Source organism: Danaus plexippus, chromosome 27, assembly GCF_018135715.1.
Source record: "Danaus plexippus chromosome 27, MEX_DaPlex, whole genome shotgun sequence".
Lineage (NCBI taxonomy): Eukaryota > Metazoa > Arthropoda > Insecta > Lepidoptera > Nymphalidae > Danaus > Danaus plexippus.
Window position 1 is genome coordinate 4005493 of NC_083555.1, and position 15843 is coordinate 4021335.

A 15843-nucleotide genomic window follows, 5' to 3' on the forward strand; every position below is an offset into this window, starting at 1 on the left:
TAGTTTTATGATATAGTTTAAATAAAGTCTTTAAAATGCGTCTATTGAAACGCATATTAAACATTTCATGTAAACTTGTCAACAGTTCAAGACCAGCAGTTGTCTAATGTCTTAAGTGTCAAAAAGTTCTAAAAATGGCAGAGGCCGCCTTTTCGGAGGACGGGAAATATTATTCATTAATTACACAGGACGGTAGATTGAGAATATGGGACACAGAAACTAATGTCCTCAAACAGGAGTATACTCCGGACCTCCATTTAACATCACCCCCCTCGTGTTTACAGTGGATATCTGTCACCTCAAATACCGTAAGTATCACACGTGGTTTTAAACTTTTAATGTAACTATTAATTAACCTATCAGTTTCTATGTTATTCTTTAATAAGTAGAATTCACTTCATCTCAATAATTTTACATGTATTTTGTAATATATTTCGTTGAGAGGTTAACTAAAACATAACCTATTTCCAGAGTCCCACAAAAGGTGTCAGAAGAAAATCATTCAGTGGAGTCGAAACACAATGTATAGCATTAGGAACAGCTAGCGGAAAAATACTTATATACTCAGTGAGCGAGGCGCAAATAGAGACAGTTTTAACAGACAAAAACAACGCTATTCACAGCAAAGTACAAAGTTTGGATTGGCATAGAAAATACGGTCTATTCAGTTGCACCAGTGACAGTCATGTGTGGGAATGGGACTTGCAAAGTTCTTGTGTTAGACATAAGTACAATATCCATGTATATAGTAAAAATAAACAGGGAAACAAGATCAGTGCTATCAGGATCGTACCACACAATCAGGTGAGCTTTGCCAATATTACTTGTCAGAATACTACTAGATTGAAATAAATCAAGCAATAGTCGACAAATTTATGTAAAAAGTAATTTTTATTTAAAAAAGTGATTTATAGCGGAAATAAACAAAAATAATTCCCTCAAACACTTATCGTTCCAAAAATACGAGTGTTATTTGAATCCATTGCCAACGATGAAAATGTTAAATCTATGAAAGAGTTTTTTTATTATATTTTAAATATATCTTCATCTTATAAATATATCTTCTTCAATGAGTAGAGATTATGCATAAGAACAAATTTTCATCCACGATCACAATATTAGTATTTATTAAATCCTACACTTTTTTATCCTTTAAAGGTTAAGCTAACTTAAACACACTACTTCGGCTGTTTTTTGATATGCATAAAGTATTTTTAAGTGCAAGAAAACACATTACACATAATCTTATAGCAAAAGTTATATTAAAAATTAAACAGAGATATAACAATATTATCTTAATTAAGTGTCCGATTATCATCTATCCGTAGTTTTGTGGCGTTCCTAAACCTACATACAAACATAATACCGATTCAAATTGTATATGTCGTTTTATATTTTTTTGTATATATGTCACAATATTTTTCAATTATATATAAAAAGATTTGAAGCTACCCTAGCTGATGTAGATTTTTCTTTGTATAATTAATATTTTTATCTACTGTTTTATTACAGTACAATATTATTATATTATATAACATTTCCAGAACACTCCGGCAAAGTTCCTCATATCTTCGTCGTGGCAGATACGTCTGTGGAGATTAATTGATTCCGAAGCCACTCTCATCAAATGTCTGGGGCACAACGCTGCTCCGCGAGCATTACTGACCGTTGCCACGGTTAATAATAGTAGTTGGTTGATCGAAGGCTCTCAGTGAGTAGTGTCTGAAGTAGTATTGTAGTATAAGTATTAGTATTACTTTAGTTTTGCATCAATGACTTTGATAACAACACATTCATCGTACCTTATTCATGATTTATGAGATCTTGGCGTGTAATCTTTTAAATGTAACTAAGTTTTTCGGATATTACGATGTGAAAGTGACCTTTCATCCCGTCTTAATGATCACAGTTGCTGTAAAGTAACCTAAATCCGGGAGTACGGAGTCAAAAAAAAATTTCAAATGCGTTGTATCTTAGTTTCATTCATAACTAATTATCTCAATAAGACAAGGCTTTACTGTACGAGAATATATATGTGTAGAAAATAATATAAACACGATGCACAGAAACTGCTTAACAAATATAATGGATAGAAAATAAGCACAATGAATATTGAAAGTATATATGTTTATATGTATTTACAGAACGGAACGCCTCCTATCATTCTGGGATGTCACGATCACCGAGGAAAACTTGCCACAAGAAAACTCCGAGGAATCCACACCATGTAAAAAACAAAGGAAGAAATCCTTGACCTCAGCGACCGTACCCGTCCCGACATATAACTTTGTTTTGGAAGACGCACCCAGGATTATAGATGTGGAACTTAAGGTGGAGAACGGAGCCACGAGGTTGTCCCTGGCAGCGGCCACGAGGAGCGGTGTTGTACATTACTATGGCCATTTGCTAAATGGGTAAGTTATATACATTATGTAAATTCCTACTAATATTATAATATATAATACTTATTGAAACACTAATAAATGATTTTTCATGTTTTTTTCATACGACATACCTGAATCGATCTTGATGTAGCTTTCCTGTGAAATAGCTAAGACATTATCTAATCATAACAGTAGTCTGAAGTCATATAACTGACGATAGATGTCGCTGATAGTTGCTTAACATTCACACACATTAAATTAACATAATAAATTTCTTATTGAACTCTAATAAAAAAAGCAAAAAATAAAAAATAGCAAATTAATTATAATGTTCCTTTGGCTGTCTATTTATGAATTGTGAAAACCTATTTTTATAGTTTGTTTTTTAAAGGCATAACTATTATTTTATTTCTTAAGTCAGTGCGAACAGAGAGACATTAATTTTCTCATCAACTATCTTACGTTTCTTCTAGAGCGTCACCAAAACCAGTGAAGCCGTCAGTGACTATCCAAGTCACGACCGAAGACGCTCAGCCGCTGCCCTTACAATGTGTCCAGTTACCGAAAACTGGTGACTTGCTGATTGGATACTGCAGTGGACCCGGTGTAGTGTTTGAGAAAGTTGTAAGTATGAGATAAGACTACTACCAGTCGCACACACTAAACGTCGCGTTTAAAGTATTCATAAATCTATCTTGTTTTAAAGCTTATAACAGCGTTACTTGTAAATTATTTATCTGTTCATCTAAATTTCGTTCTAAATATTCTTTGTTATGTTGTAGATACCAGATTTGAAGACAAAAACTCAGGTCCTTATACGAGGTGACAAGTCAAAGGAAGATAAGAATGAAGTTGTTCCGAAAGAAAATGATCAAATAACTTACGTTGAGCCGCTGGGTGGAGTTAGTAGGAAACGTGGCAATGTAGGAGGGAAGGTTAGTGTATATATATAAACTATTAAAAATAATTTTATTACGAATAAGATGAAAAATAATATAAATGTATAGAATAAGATGTATACTGAACATGTAACACTTTTAACATTAAGGTGGAGGTGACGATGGAATCCCGTTTGTCAAACCTCTCCCTGGATGTGAAGAGTCGGAGCAAAACAGCTGTTAACCAGAACTTAACCAAACTTTTAATACAAGGATTACACTCCAGAGATAAGAAGTGAGGATTTATCAATTTTAGTTCAGCAAACCGTCTTTATTCTTTATATCTGTCACGTCTGAACGGTTAAAAGGCATTAATTTGAAAATAATTTAATATTAAATAACATTTACTAATAATTTAAGTAAATTTAAACTTTTATTCGGCATTTTGAATACATAAAATGAATTTTAGTTTTCCGTTGTACATGACTAACAGTGTTCTCAGTACCGGTGACAGAAAAAATACAGATAATACATAAGTTAATTAAAATTACATATAAATTTTTTAACATATATTATAATTTCAGTTTAATACTAACTGTACTTCAACGTAACGACCCAGCGGTGGCCCACAACACGATATCATCTCTCCCGGTCAATTACATACCAGCTTTGTTGGAACAGTTAACAGATATGGCTACGAGGAAAACTAGCCAGTGAGTATCTTTAAAATAATAGTGGATAAATCAGCAAAAATTACTTAAGCTGTCAGACGGTGGAAATACCATCAAAATGGGTGCAGCCATTTCAATTATGAAATGGAACAACACACAGACGGACATACGAATATTATGAAGGGTTATCTTAGTATATTTACCATCAATAGATAGTCACTTACAATCTCAATCATACAAACTATATACTTGATGTGACATTATAATTTATTATATATATATATTTGTGTTCCAGGTGTTCGTCTGTTTGCACCTGGCTATGTGCTGTTCTTCAGTGTCACTCGGCCTCTCTTCTGGCGACTTCGCCCCATCAGTCCGAACACCTCACAAAACTCCTGGCTATATTCACACAGAGGTGAGGTATTATCCGTGTAATTCTTGTTGTAAAAGAAATTTTGTCCGGAATATATATTATATGCATATTTGTTCTAAACAAAATCACTGAACAGACACCGATGAAACTTTCCATTGATATTGTTTAGAGATCAGAATAACATATATAAAGTAATTCATCACCTCATTCCTTGTAATTCTCAAGGGATCGTACCTTAATGTTGTATTATATATAAGGTGAGAGGGCGCTGTCTTTTAACGACCATATCATTACCATATATATCTTTATCATAAAAGCAAGCAAATACTATAGTTATATGTACAGTAAATAATAAGTAGTTATGTTTTGAGGAAAATACGCTCTTAGAAAAACCATTTTTTATAATCCAATTAACTTATACTAGCCAATATATTTATATATGTACATATATTATTTTAGAATAACGATACATTTAATCTATAAATCTAATGTACACATACTTAGGTCACATGTTTACTTCGTACTGTTAGTCTGTAGTTTTCAGTGTATATTTATTATATCCTCAGACGCTCCAACCTGTGTCAGCTGCTGAGTCTGAAGGGCCGGCTGGACCTCACCTCGTGTAGACGACTCGCGCCCGAAGGGGATTCGCATACGCTACTGCAATATGAAGGTAAAATATATATATATAGGAACTAGGAGCCTTATCAGACGTACTGACAACAATATTATATAGGAATAGTTAACTGAAACTGTAACATTTTTAAGTGACACTTATAATGTTAAACAAGGTTGCGTTTAACGTTCAACGCTCGCGGGAGGGGGGATGGAAAGAGACGGAGCGAGTAAGGGTGGGGGGATTGTGAATAGTAAGCCATGTTTATAGAGTTTGTCTCAAACAAACAATATGAGCTCACTAAATATCAGTTACTGCCGCTTTTTATATTCATCGCAACATCACGAAGAGTCACCTCTTCCTCGCGGAGGGACTCCACGTACAATTTTATTATTAACTTAATTTTATTAACTTGGAAAATTGCTTAAAAACTATTTCAATAATTTGGTATCGTTGATACTAAAGGCCACAGACTATCATATGTATTGGAGAGTGTTGTATACTCTGTGGAGAGTGTTCATGAAGTGGCTCTGGTTGCAGACTCGTCATCAGACGAAGACGTTCCTCCCGAGGGCTACGAGTCCGACAGCCGGCAGTCCTGGGACGACGGCGACACAGACTGACCAATAAAATGTTATACTAACATAAGACTATTATTGAACTTATATATATATGTGTGTGTTTGTGTGCGTGTTCGTGTGTGTGTGTGTGTGTGTCTTTCTTGAATCTTTAAAATAAAACAATTTTTTATCATAAATTTGTTTCCGATAACTACTAGACTATAAGGCTTTAATTAAGAGCTTTGAGTTCACCGCGTTTTGAATGTACTATTTAATAATATGACGCAGCACGAGGAATGTTTCCACAAAGCATTACCTCGCTCTACACGCACTCGTGAGGCGCTTCATAGAGTCATCAGACGCCGAAAATGAGATAATACTCTTAGATTTCGAGGTCTATATTAAGCAAAAAGCTTAGAACCAGGCGAGGAAGCTGACTCTCAGGAGAAAAAAACGTCTTCGAAGTCAGTCGACTTAAGAGCTGGCGCGCCACGGACAGGCGGATAGGAAAATCTTATATCACGAATGTTTTTGGGTCAGGAGCTAAAAAAGTTGTTGAACATACATATATATCGACCCGACTTTACTTTAAATGTGAAGTTTTTATCGTTTCCTAGAATTCATTTTGTAACTAATATTGTTTATGCCGTGAAAACGAACAAGGTTCAACACCAAAATCAGATCACCAAGTGATTTTAAGAAAAGGTCTGAAATTTTAAAGCTATAATAAATTATCTGTAGTTGTAAATACAATACATACTATGTTTGGACGATTTAAATGTAGACTACTTTAGTCGCGCAGTGAGTTTGTAAGCCGGTCCATCACCAGCTCGGGTTCAACAGTGACCGTATTTGTTAGTTACCTGATTCGTGTCTATGGTCACGAGTGGCGCCATCTGTGCCGTACTAATCATGATATACTATAATCCTTAGATTTATTTTTATAATACTGAAGCATTTTAATTTAATAATGGCAACATTTAAGTATCGGCGTATGTTTGAAAACTATAAATACTGGCTTGGGACATTTTGTAGGACATTACTGAAAGTGACGCCAAACTTTGAAAAACAAATCTGAAATAGTATCTCGAACACTTCAGAAGTGGGATGGAGAGCCACTACGGACCATGTTTCCATGGGTTAGGCAAGATGCGACGTACGTCTGTTGAGGATAAGTGAGGAAGAATAAGACACTTTTTTTTCGAGTCCCCGGAAGAGAACTACCCTCAACCGAGAAAAAAACATAAAATATCTTATTTAGATGCAGAAATTATTACCTAATTCGATCCTGGGAAGGATTCTACAAACGTTAAAGGCTGGCTTCACAAGATCGACCAGCTAGGAGATCTGCACGACTGGGAAGAACGAGACAAAATTTTTATTATGCAAACCAGGCTACAGGGTCCGGGTCGCGCTTAGTACGACAATCTTGATAATAAAGAAAGCTACTTGGGTTTTATGGAAAGAGAGGGTATTAAAAGCTTTTTCCCTTTCGATGGATTTTCTGGAGCGACTTGAAGTGATGGCATGTGTGAAAAGCATTAACGAAGGTATGATTCGTTACTATCATAAGATATCGCTTATAAAAAGATGCAGTATAGAAGGTGAAGACCTAATCTCGTGCCTTATTCGTGACCAACCCAGCGAGCTGCGTCCGAATGCAAAGGCCTGCTGTTGCAAAACACCCGAAGAATTTTACTACGTCTTTCTATCCTCAATAGACAACTATAAAAGAGTTGTAAGCAAGATGTCTGAACAGAAGTCTACGCGGCAAGGAGGATCGTCATACAAAATACAACGTATTTGTTACACGCCGCTAACGACTGCTGGCGTGAAGGAGGTTCACAAGCGCCGGCGGCCTCACAGCGCCATAACTCACAAACCGACAGACATCAACAGGTGTGTAACATTAATTGTATATCAACTGAAGCTATCTACAAAACGTTTTATATAGAAAAGTAACAATAACGATATCACAGCGGCCGCATATATTGATACGGGTAGTAAAGTTAATATTATTACTTTCAAAGTAGTTCGATTTTTAAGTTTAAATTCTAGGGGCCCCTTAAACCTACCTGGGTCGCAAGTCGCAGGCACTGTTGAAGCTCCTCTCCCTGCAACGATGGACCCGGCGCCCGCACGAATCCATGGAATGCTGAGAGGTTTCGGTGGACTTTCACTAACATCGTTGGATAAAATAAATTTCAAGCTTATATATAATTTGAGCTTAAATACTAATGCTGGTCTCCACGGTACAGACTTAATGTGTGGCCAACCCGTAATCAACCAAAGATATATTCATTTAATCATAACCTCAAATTCAGTTACTTTTTTAAGAAACTCGAAATCTTAATCCCCGTTACAACTTAGACGCTATATTTTACGGAAATTAAATTACTATAAAGCTTCTTTATATTTAACCGATAGCATTAAGGTTAACCCGGGGACGAGTTATAATGTAAGGTTCATACTAAATCAAAGTTACTGAAACACAACCTGCTCGTAACACTCGGTTGTCGGTAACCCGCACAGAGTGATTACTGATCGAGGAGTTGCCTTAACCAGTAGATATTTCATCGATTTTGCATCACGATATCGATTTAAACACAATTTAAAACGTTATTGCTTGTCAACGTTCACATGGTCGAATAGAACGCGTCGATCGCACGATCATAAATGACCTCGATACAGCTACTGAAAGCGAATGCTCTTGGGACGAAAAGCTTTCAAGCGTCATATGGGAATAAATAATTCTCCTCATTCAGTGACCGGATTTGCACCGTTTAATTTAATGTTTTCTCATGAAAATGTCCTTTTGCCCGCTTATCATACAACTTCCTTACTTACAAGTAATTCCCAGGACCACCTGGATGAACGCAGGCGACAAGCCAAGTCACGTAGGTATAGACAAAAAAATTACTGTAATAAGTAGTCTCGGTGCGATAAAAAACATAAAAAGTGTAAGAAATATCCAAGCTATGAAAGGATACAGAAAGTTTAGTGCCGTTGTATCCTGCCATTCCTTACGTGACTAGAGCAACTATGTCCGATCATGAAGTAAACAGGGCTGGTCTAATAGACTTACTGGAGAGTTGAAGGATTAGTTGTAATAATATTACTTACATAAATTAGTTACGACACAAAGAATTATTAGTTGCATTGTATAATATTACTAACAAAATGAAAATAATAAAACTTGTCTCGAAAAGAAAATGAGTTTATTCAATGAACTTATTTTTTTTTATTTGTTATTGCTGTGATTTTATAGGTCTGTATAAATCTCAAAATTACCCACATTTGTTTACAACTCATAGATCTGTGTGCATTTTATGAAACTTCTTCATAAAAAAATATCAAGCGTGTTGTTGTGTGAATCTATTTACGATGTTTTATTTAAATTATATAATTGTGTTGAAACTATAAGAAAAGTTATTGTGGAAGATCTAGCCTTAGGATAAGTGTTTTTATTTTTCAGATGTCAGCAGCCGAGTGTCATAAGTGGCGCCCTTGGTGCTGAACTAATTATAATATACTATAATCCGTAGAATTATTTTTATGGTTGATTATAATTAATTATAATAATGATGAACCTTTGTCATATTATAATGGCAACATTATAATATCGACTGATGTTTAAAAACTATAAATAGTGAAAACCGGCTTCAGCCATTTTGTAAGACATCACTGGAAGTGACGCTGAATATTAAAACACTAATCTGAAGCTGTACCTCGAACATTAGCTTACAGAACACATGCTTATTTCAAGCACGGAAGCATGCTTTAATCGAGCACGTGCTGTTTACTAGCATGTGCCCAAGTGTTGCTTAAAATAAGCATGCTCCTCGCGGCGCGGGTGAGAGGGGGCGTTGTTTAAGCACGTCCAAACACGTTCGCTTATTATTTATTTAGCATGCTAGTTCCGATTAGTCATTTTCAACAGATACGCTTACTAAACTTCAAACAAAATGTCTCGCTGGGGCGTAGAAAAGACGCTCAAATTTGTTAATTTTACCGTAAGAATTAGTGCTTGTGGAATCCTCGCATCCCACAATATAAGTGTTATTGAAAGAAATAATGCGTACCAAGATCTAACAAATACGGAAGATCCATCCTGGAATGTTAAAGTTTGCTTTCAGCATCATGCTTATTGCTCGCAAATGTAAACGGCTGCCATGCATATTTAAAGCATGTGTAACTATAGCCTTATATCAGATATGACGAGCAACCTTTAGATGGTGTCTGCGGTTCGTTTTGCAGACGATGTATATATAACAAGCCGTCTTCCATGAGATGGACATGTCCGCAGTTCAAGAGAACTGATTCAGCAAACCGTGACTTTCTATCAGTAGCAATATTTAATAAGAGAATTAATTTACTTTTGAAGTGAAACTTCTTTAGAATCGTTGTGATTTCAAACCTGATGCAACGGAAAAACGACAGGTAAGAGACAAATACAAAAATGTGTAGAATGAAGCCGGCAAAGAATGAAACAGTAATATACATACTATTTTATATTATCGGTCTCTCCTCTTTGTTCCATACTTCGTAGCGTCCCCACTCCCGTCTTCTAAGCATGTCGCCTGTAATTAGTGAGCCAAAGCGAGAGAGCACACTGTTCAATACTAGCTTGTGTTTGAGCATTTAACGTGTGTTAGTATATGTGAAAAGTACGTGAGCTAATACTACTTTACACTGTATGCGGCTGCGTATTACAGCTCTGTAGTAAGATGTCAGCGCGGTTCGTTATTCTTTAACAGTGTATTTGTCAGTATTTTTATATCTTGTTGTTCTAAATAAAATGTGTAACGATCGCACTCAATCAACTACGAGATCAAAAACGGTAATAGATGCAGTGTTCCAAAGATATGTCAACCAAATTGAAACTAAAATATTTGTATCATATTTTAGTTATCATAAGCCTCTTGTATCATTTGTTGAAACTGAAAATGTGGAACTTGAGGAACAAATTATGTAGCATATGTTAAATAAAATATCTTTTAAAATTAATCAAAATACTTTCATTTTTAAACGAATAAACTTTGTAATTATCCTACCCTTGTTATATATATTCATCTCATTCTTTTTTTTTATTTTATAAGCGAGGAGTCTGTGTCCTTACTCTCGGTTCGTAGCGTCCCTCAGTGTCGACGTACTCACGGAGCCTGGAAACGCTGTTCATGCAGTGTGATGTCGCAGGGAGTGAGGGTGGAGGGTTTTGTATGATCTAATCCAAACTTAATGTACCTTCTTCACACTTGTATATTTCGAATGACATGTAACTTATTGATGCTACATGTTATTAGCATTATCTCCTTCATAGAAAAACTAGTTTCTTGTTGTTTTGTTTACTACAGAGTGATATTCAAATTCAAAACAACTTATCGTTTCATTTCTCTTTAAATGCTTCTAATGTGCGAAGCTTTCTCAATATTGACAATTTAAAAACAATAGATATACATATTTGTTTGATACATTATTATAACAACTTGTAAGAAAAATATCACAAAATATTATTTGCAACATTCCATTGTTATACATTGTATCAGCTTGTCTGCACGTCACCCGCTCTCCACATATCGTAATAACAGTCCCGCGTCTTACGGAAATATCTTTATTATTACAACTTACAACTAAGCCATACATCACCTTGTACGTCCTCACTGTCATTCAGCATCAGCTCTCGGCTGAACATTAACAAACATTACAATATAGTCACAGTATAGTATATTAATCCTAGGGCTTCTTCGGCGGCCTGAACACTCCCACGACGACCGCGTGGTCCCTCTCGTAGGGCTCCAACGTCAGCTGTTCTTGGGGCTTCAGTTTGTCCGCTTGCAGTTTCTTAACCTCCGCTGCGAACACTGCCTCGGGTTGCGCCGTGGAGTCGATACATGAAGCCTGCGACAACAGTACTCGGTAAATAAAAACACACATTATCTGGTGAACAATATTGACAATTATAACCTCAGAGAGAGAGTTCAATATTGTTTCAACATGAAATATTTAGATTTTTGCCATCATCATAGGAGTCACATATTTATATTTTTATCACAAGACATTATTTACTAACTATATATTTATCTTACCTTTATAGATATAACAAAATGTCCTCCGTTCTTGAGGAAGTGTTGTGCGTTTAAACTAACTATCCTGGCTTGGTCGGGTTGAGCGACGTCCGCGAATATTGTGTCGACCATGCCAACTAGCATTCTGGAAAATATATGATAATATTAACATATAATATAATAAAACGAATATGCTTACAATACTGGCGGTGAGTCAGAGAGAGAGTTCAAGGTTTCAACATGAAATATTTAGATGAACTGGTTCATCATCTGTATAATAAAAACGATAATTCAGTTTCAATCACAAATTAAATTTGTAACATAATATTAAGAAGACATTTAAATATCTCGAGATCAATTCTGCGATATGTAACCCACTATACATCGTATATCCGATATGGATATTTCAATGAACATGTCATTATATATATTAGTATGAACCTGTATTTCAGCGGATGTCTGGCATCTTCTATGATGGGTATAATATTAGTCCTCTTCTTAGCCACATTTATTAAATCTCTTCCCGATCTGTGTGAGAACTCTACGGCATACACTAGACCTTCCTGTTGATAAACAAGAGAAAGATCACTCTCCATGTCATTAGTGTTATATACATATATCAGATTGCCCAGCTCTATATATTGATATACAAGCAGATAAAAAATTCTACTTTATCCTAATGTACTTAGGTACATTAATAATGTATATATACATAACCCAACATTCTGTATAGTATATATATACTCACGGGCCCTACAACATCTGATACGTGACTGACGGTGGTTCCACTGGCAGCTCCGAGATACAACACCCTCGACCCTGGAGGCATGTGAATAGCATCAACTCCGCCCATGATAGCCGCAGCCAACTTGGAACGGAAGGGGTTCCATACTCTGTATTCAATTTTCTCTCCTTCGTTCTGAAATGAACATTAATGTTAGACATATTCTAGCTATATTAAATTCATTTTGGCTTTGTGTGACATCAGAAGTGGGTATGTGGTATCATAGTCTTCACGAATAGGTCGAGATTAGAGGGACCATTCTATCATCATGTACTTTATATTACCTTATGTATCAATAGTAAATAAACTAATATATATCATACATACTTCAACAGAAATCCTCTTCTCCCCATACACCTCAGAGCCCGGCACAAGGTTCTTAGTGACGAGGGCGTCTTCTTTACCTCTTGCTATGAATACGCCGGGATGTCTACAATTATATTAACTCGTTAATATATTTCAAGTGGTTCCATACTATTTTAAGCCATTTTTAATATCAGTAACATAGTTTGGCTTCAAGCGTTCGCATTCAGAAGAACGAAAGTTATGTAATTAACATCATTTAGGATAGTGAATCCAACTATTTTGTATTTTGTTGGTAATATCACTTATATTACCTGTGAGGTTCAATAATGACTTGTTTCCCGCCCTTGAAACCTCCGCCCCCGCCGCCTCGGCCTCCGCCCCGACCGCGACCTACAAGGATACTTCATTAAACACAAACAAATGATATTTTTGCAAGATTATTGACTAATTTAGATCAGAAGTGGGTATGTGGTATCATAGTCTTCACGAATAGGTCTAGATTAGAGGGACCATTCTATCATCATGTACGTATTATGTTATATAAATAGCATTAAAACTATCAGTATTATTTAAATTAACAACAGAGATACATGTTATGTTATTGCGTACCTCCACCCCTGCCTCCGAAGCCTCTCCCTCCTCCCCCACCCCTCTTTTCAAACTTCCCTCCTCCACCGCCTCCTCTTCCTCCGAAGCCCCCTCGGCCTCCGCCGCCTCGTCCGCCGCGTGGGCCACCACCTCTACCACCTCCACGTGGACTCTTAAAATCTGAAAAATCACATTATGATGTAAACATTAATATATTATCCATGAAAACTACTACAACTGTTGTATTTGAAGTAATAGTTGCCAAAGGTTATTAAATATAACCCTATTACTTCTATGATCACGTTTAAGGTTACTTTATCAGACGGAATTTCAGTTGAGTTTAACACCACGTGGGTAAACAAACCCATATTTAAAGTACGATTAAAACAATTAAAAATATATATCTATACAATAACACCTTGGCCTTAGAGAGGTTTATGCGGCTTTTTATAAAAAAAAAATGTTTAAGCATGAGATAACCTCAAAGTTGTTAATATGCCGGAATGAGCAAATTTGACCGAAATTAATGAAATCATTACATAAATACGTATTACATTGTAGTATCTACACGATATATTCGTTACATATAAATATAAAGATAAACTATGAACAAAATAAAGACCACGCGGTACAAAACATCGCGTGGGGTTGCCTAACATTATAATAAACAAGTAACTTACCTGGTTTTCCCATTTTATAAAATGTGCTTCTTCTTATGACACCAAAAACAAAATATAAATCTGTTTTCTATCTAAATACAAAAATAATGTTTTGTATTAACAGTAACGGTCGGAGCGAACGCCCGCACCGTGTTGCCGCCGCAGGAAATGATGCCATTTTGGAATGAGCTCTGCAATGAGATCAGTGTGACCATAAACTAAGCGATGAAAAAAAGACCGGTGATACCATACTTAAAATAAAATTTTATGCCAAGCCGGATTATGTAATCCATAGTGAAATAATATGATTATGTGTTTTATAAAAACATATCCTGATTTTGTAAAGAACCGCATAATAATTCTAAATAAACTATATACAAGAAGTAAAACCAAAAAAATATCTCATAAGTGATTTTATTTTTACATACATAGTTTCAGCCTTACATAATAGTTAATAAATATATAACGTCCAAGAAGTAAACAAGTTGAGAGTTGTTTACGAATGCCTTACGAATACGTTTACCTACATATTTAATGACTTCTTATCTCTATTGAAATGATACGTCAATATCAAGTATTAATTGTACGAATATAGGAATGGAATCCATCAATCTCACCGACATATCATTTAATAAAAAATTTAAATGGTTAAATAAACCTTCCAGTTATAAATTAGATGGAGATGTTCTTATAGTGACGATTGATAATAAAACAGATTTTTGGCAAGAGACGTGGTACAACTTTCGTGTTAATACTGGCCATATTTTTGGCGCCGAAATTAAAGGAGATTTTAGTTTAGAAGTAAGTTATATCCATTAGATTGATTTTAATTTATATAACGATATCAAACGATTTTATGACATTAGTATTATTAGGTAAAATGCTAGTCCAATTGGCGTAATTGAACAATAATAAGTTGTATTTTTGAAGGTGAATCTATAATTAAAGTTCAAGGCTGTATGTGTTTCAGATATGTGTAGAAGCCGATTTCACGACTCTCTATGATCAAGCTGGGCTGATGATATATGCTGATGAAAAACATTGGCTTAAAGCAGGCATCGAGTACAATGACGGCCAGCCTATGATAGGCAGCGTACTCACTAGAGACTTCTCCGATTGGTCGACTGGTAACTATTTTTTTATAGTAACTTAACTTTATATACATATAAGGTTTTGAGGATTTAATAGTAATATTTGTAACCAAATTGGATTTGAACAGTTTTGGAATATTTTATGAATTTGTCTTACTTCAAAATTAAAATGTAATCGAATTTTAACTGATTAAAACAAGACTGTACAATTAGTGTTTTAAAAAATACTAAATCATACGTAAAACTCGACACATTACTTTCGGCGGGAAAGCAAGACCTGATGGTTTTGAAAATTAAAACAGTTGAATTTAAATATAAGATGTATAGATGTTATTACGTCACGTTTTCTCTCCAGGTGTATTCACAGAGGATCCACGCAAGTTCTGGTTACGTATGACTAAAGTAAAAAACGTTTTATGCGTCAAATACTCAGCTGACAACACAACATGGCGTCTACTTAGACTGTGTCCCTTTGCAGTCGATAAATATTTGGTAGGTCCGATGTGTTGTTCGCCGCAGAGGGAAGGATTGATTGTTAAATTCAGTGAGACGAAGTTCAGTAAACCGCCGGAGGATATATTACATTCAAATTAAGTTAAAATCGTAACAAATAAGGCTAAAACACATGATTGGTGGATTTGAGAGTTATATACCTTACCTTGCAGGGATAAAGTTGAGAATTTACTTATTTAAGAAATACTAACAGTTTATAAAGTCTTTTTAAGGAAATTGATTGCTGGCGTAATCATATAGTTATATTTTATTCAATATATAAACAAAATAAATTTAATTCTCTATTAAAGTTAAATAACTTCTATAGATTCTGATCGTACAAACATTGAAATATTAAAAAAAAAAAAACAAAATA

The 15843-nt window shown here is 35.2% G+C and overlaps 3 protein-coding genes across 3 annotated transcripts; 2 read left to right on the forward strand and 1 right to left on the reverse strand.

The window, feature by feature from the left end:
• The first annotated feature begins 83 nt into the window (after positions 1–83).
• On the forward strand, positions 84–5570 carry LOC116775700 (WD repeat-containing protein 43). Its single transcript, XM_032668657.2, has 11 exons — positions 84–308; positions 472–804; positions 1545–1711; positions 2145–2414; positions 2858–3008; positions 3167–3319; positions 3433–3557; positions 3847–3975; positions 4229–4348; positions 4873–4979; positions 5463–5570. The coding sequence occupies exons 1-11, from the start codon at positions 135–137 to the stop codon at positions 5543–5545; spliced, it is 1812 nt and encodes a 603-aa protein (XP_032524548.2). The 5' UTR covers positions 84–134; the 3' UTR covers positions 5546–5570.
• A 5507-nt stretch (positions 5571–11077) lies between these two features.
• On the reverse strand, positions 11078–14072 carry LOC116775731 (rRNA 2'-O-methyltransferase fibrillarin). Its single transcript, XM_032668707.2, has 8 exons — positions 13906–14072; positions 13247–13405; positions 12949–13027; positions 12659–12761; positions 12296–12466; positions 11989–12110; positions 11569–11692; positions 11078–11380 (listed from the first exon to the last, which is right to left on the reverse strand). The coding sequence occupies exons 1-8, from the start codon at positions 13916–13918 to the stop codon at positions 11216–11218; spliced, it is 936 nt and encodes a 311-aa protein (XP_032524598.1). The 5' UTR covers positions 13919–14072; the 3' UTR covers positions 11078–11215.
• A 338-nt stretch (positions 14073–14410) lies between these two features.
• Positions 14411–15795, forward strand: LOC116775652 (uncharacterized). The gene is made up of 3 exons (XM_032668586.2): positions 14411–14685; positions 14855–15011; positions 15331–15795. Exons 1-3 carry the CDS (start codon positions 14482–14484, stop codon positions 15567–15569), a joined length of 600 nt encoding a protein of 199 aa, XP_032524477.2. The 5' UTR covers positions 14411–14481; the 3' UTR covers positions 15570–15795.
• The last annotated feature ends 48 nt before the right edge of the window (positions 15796–15843 follow it).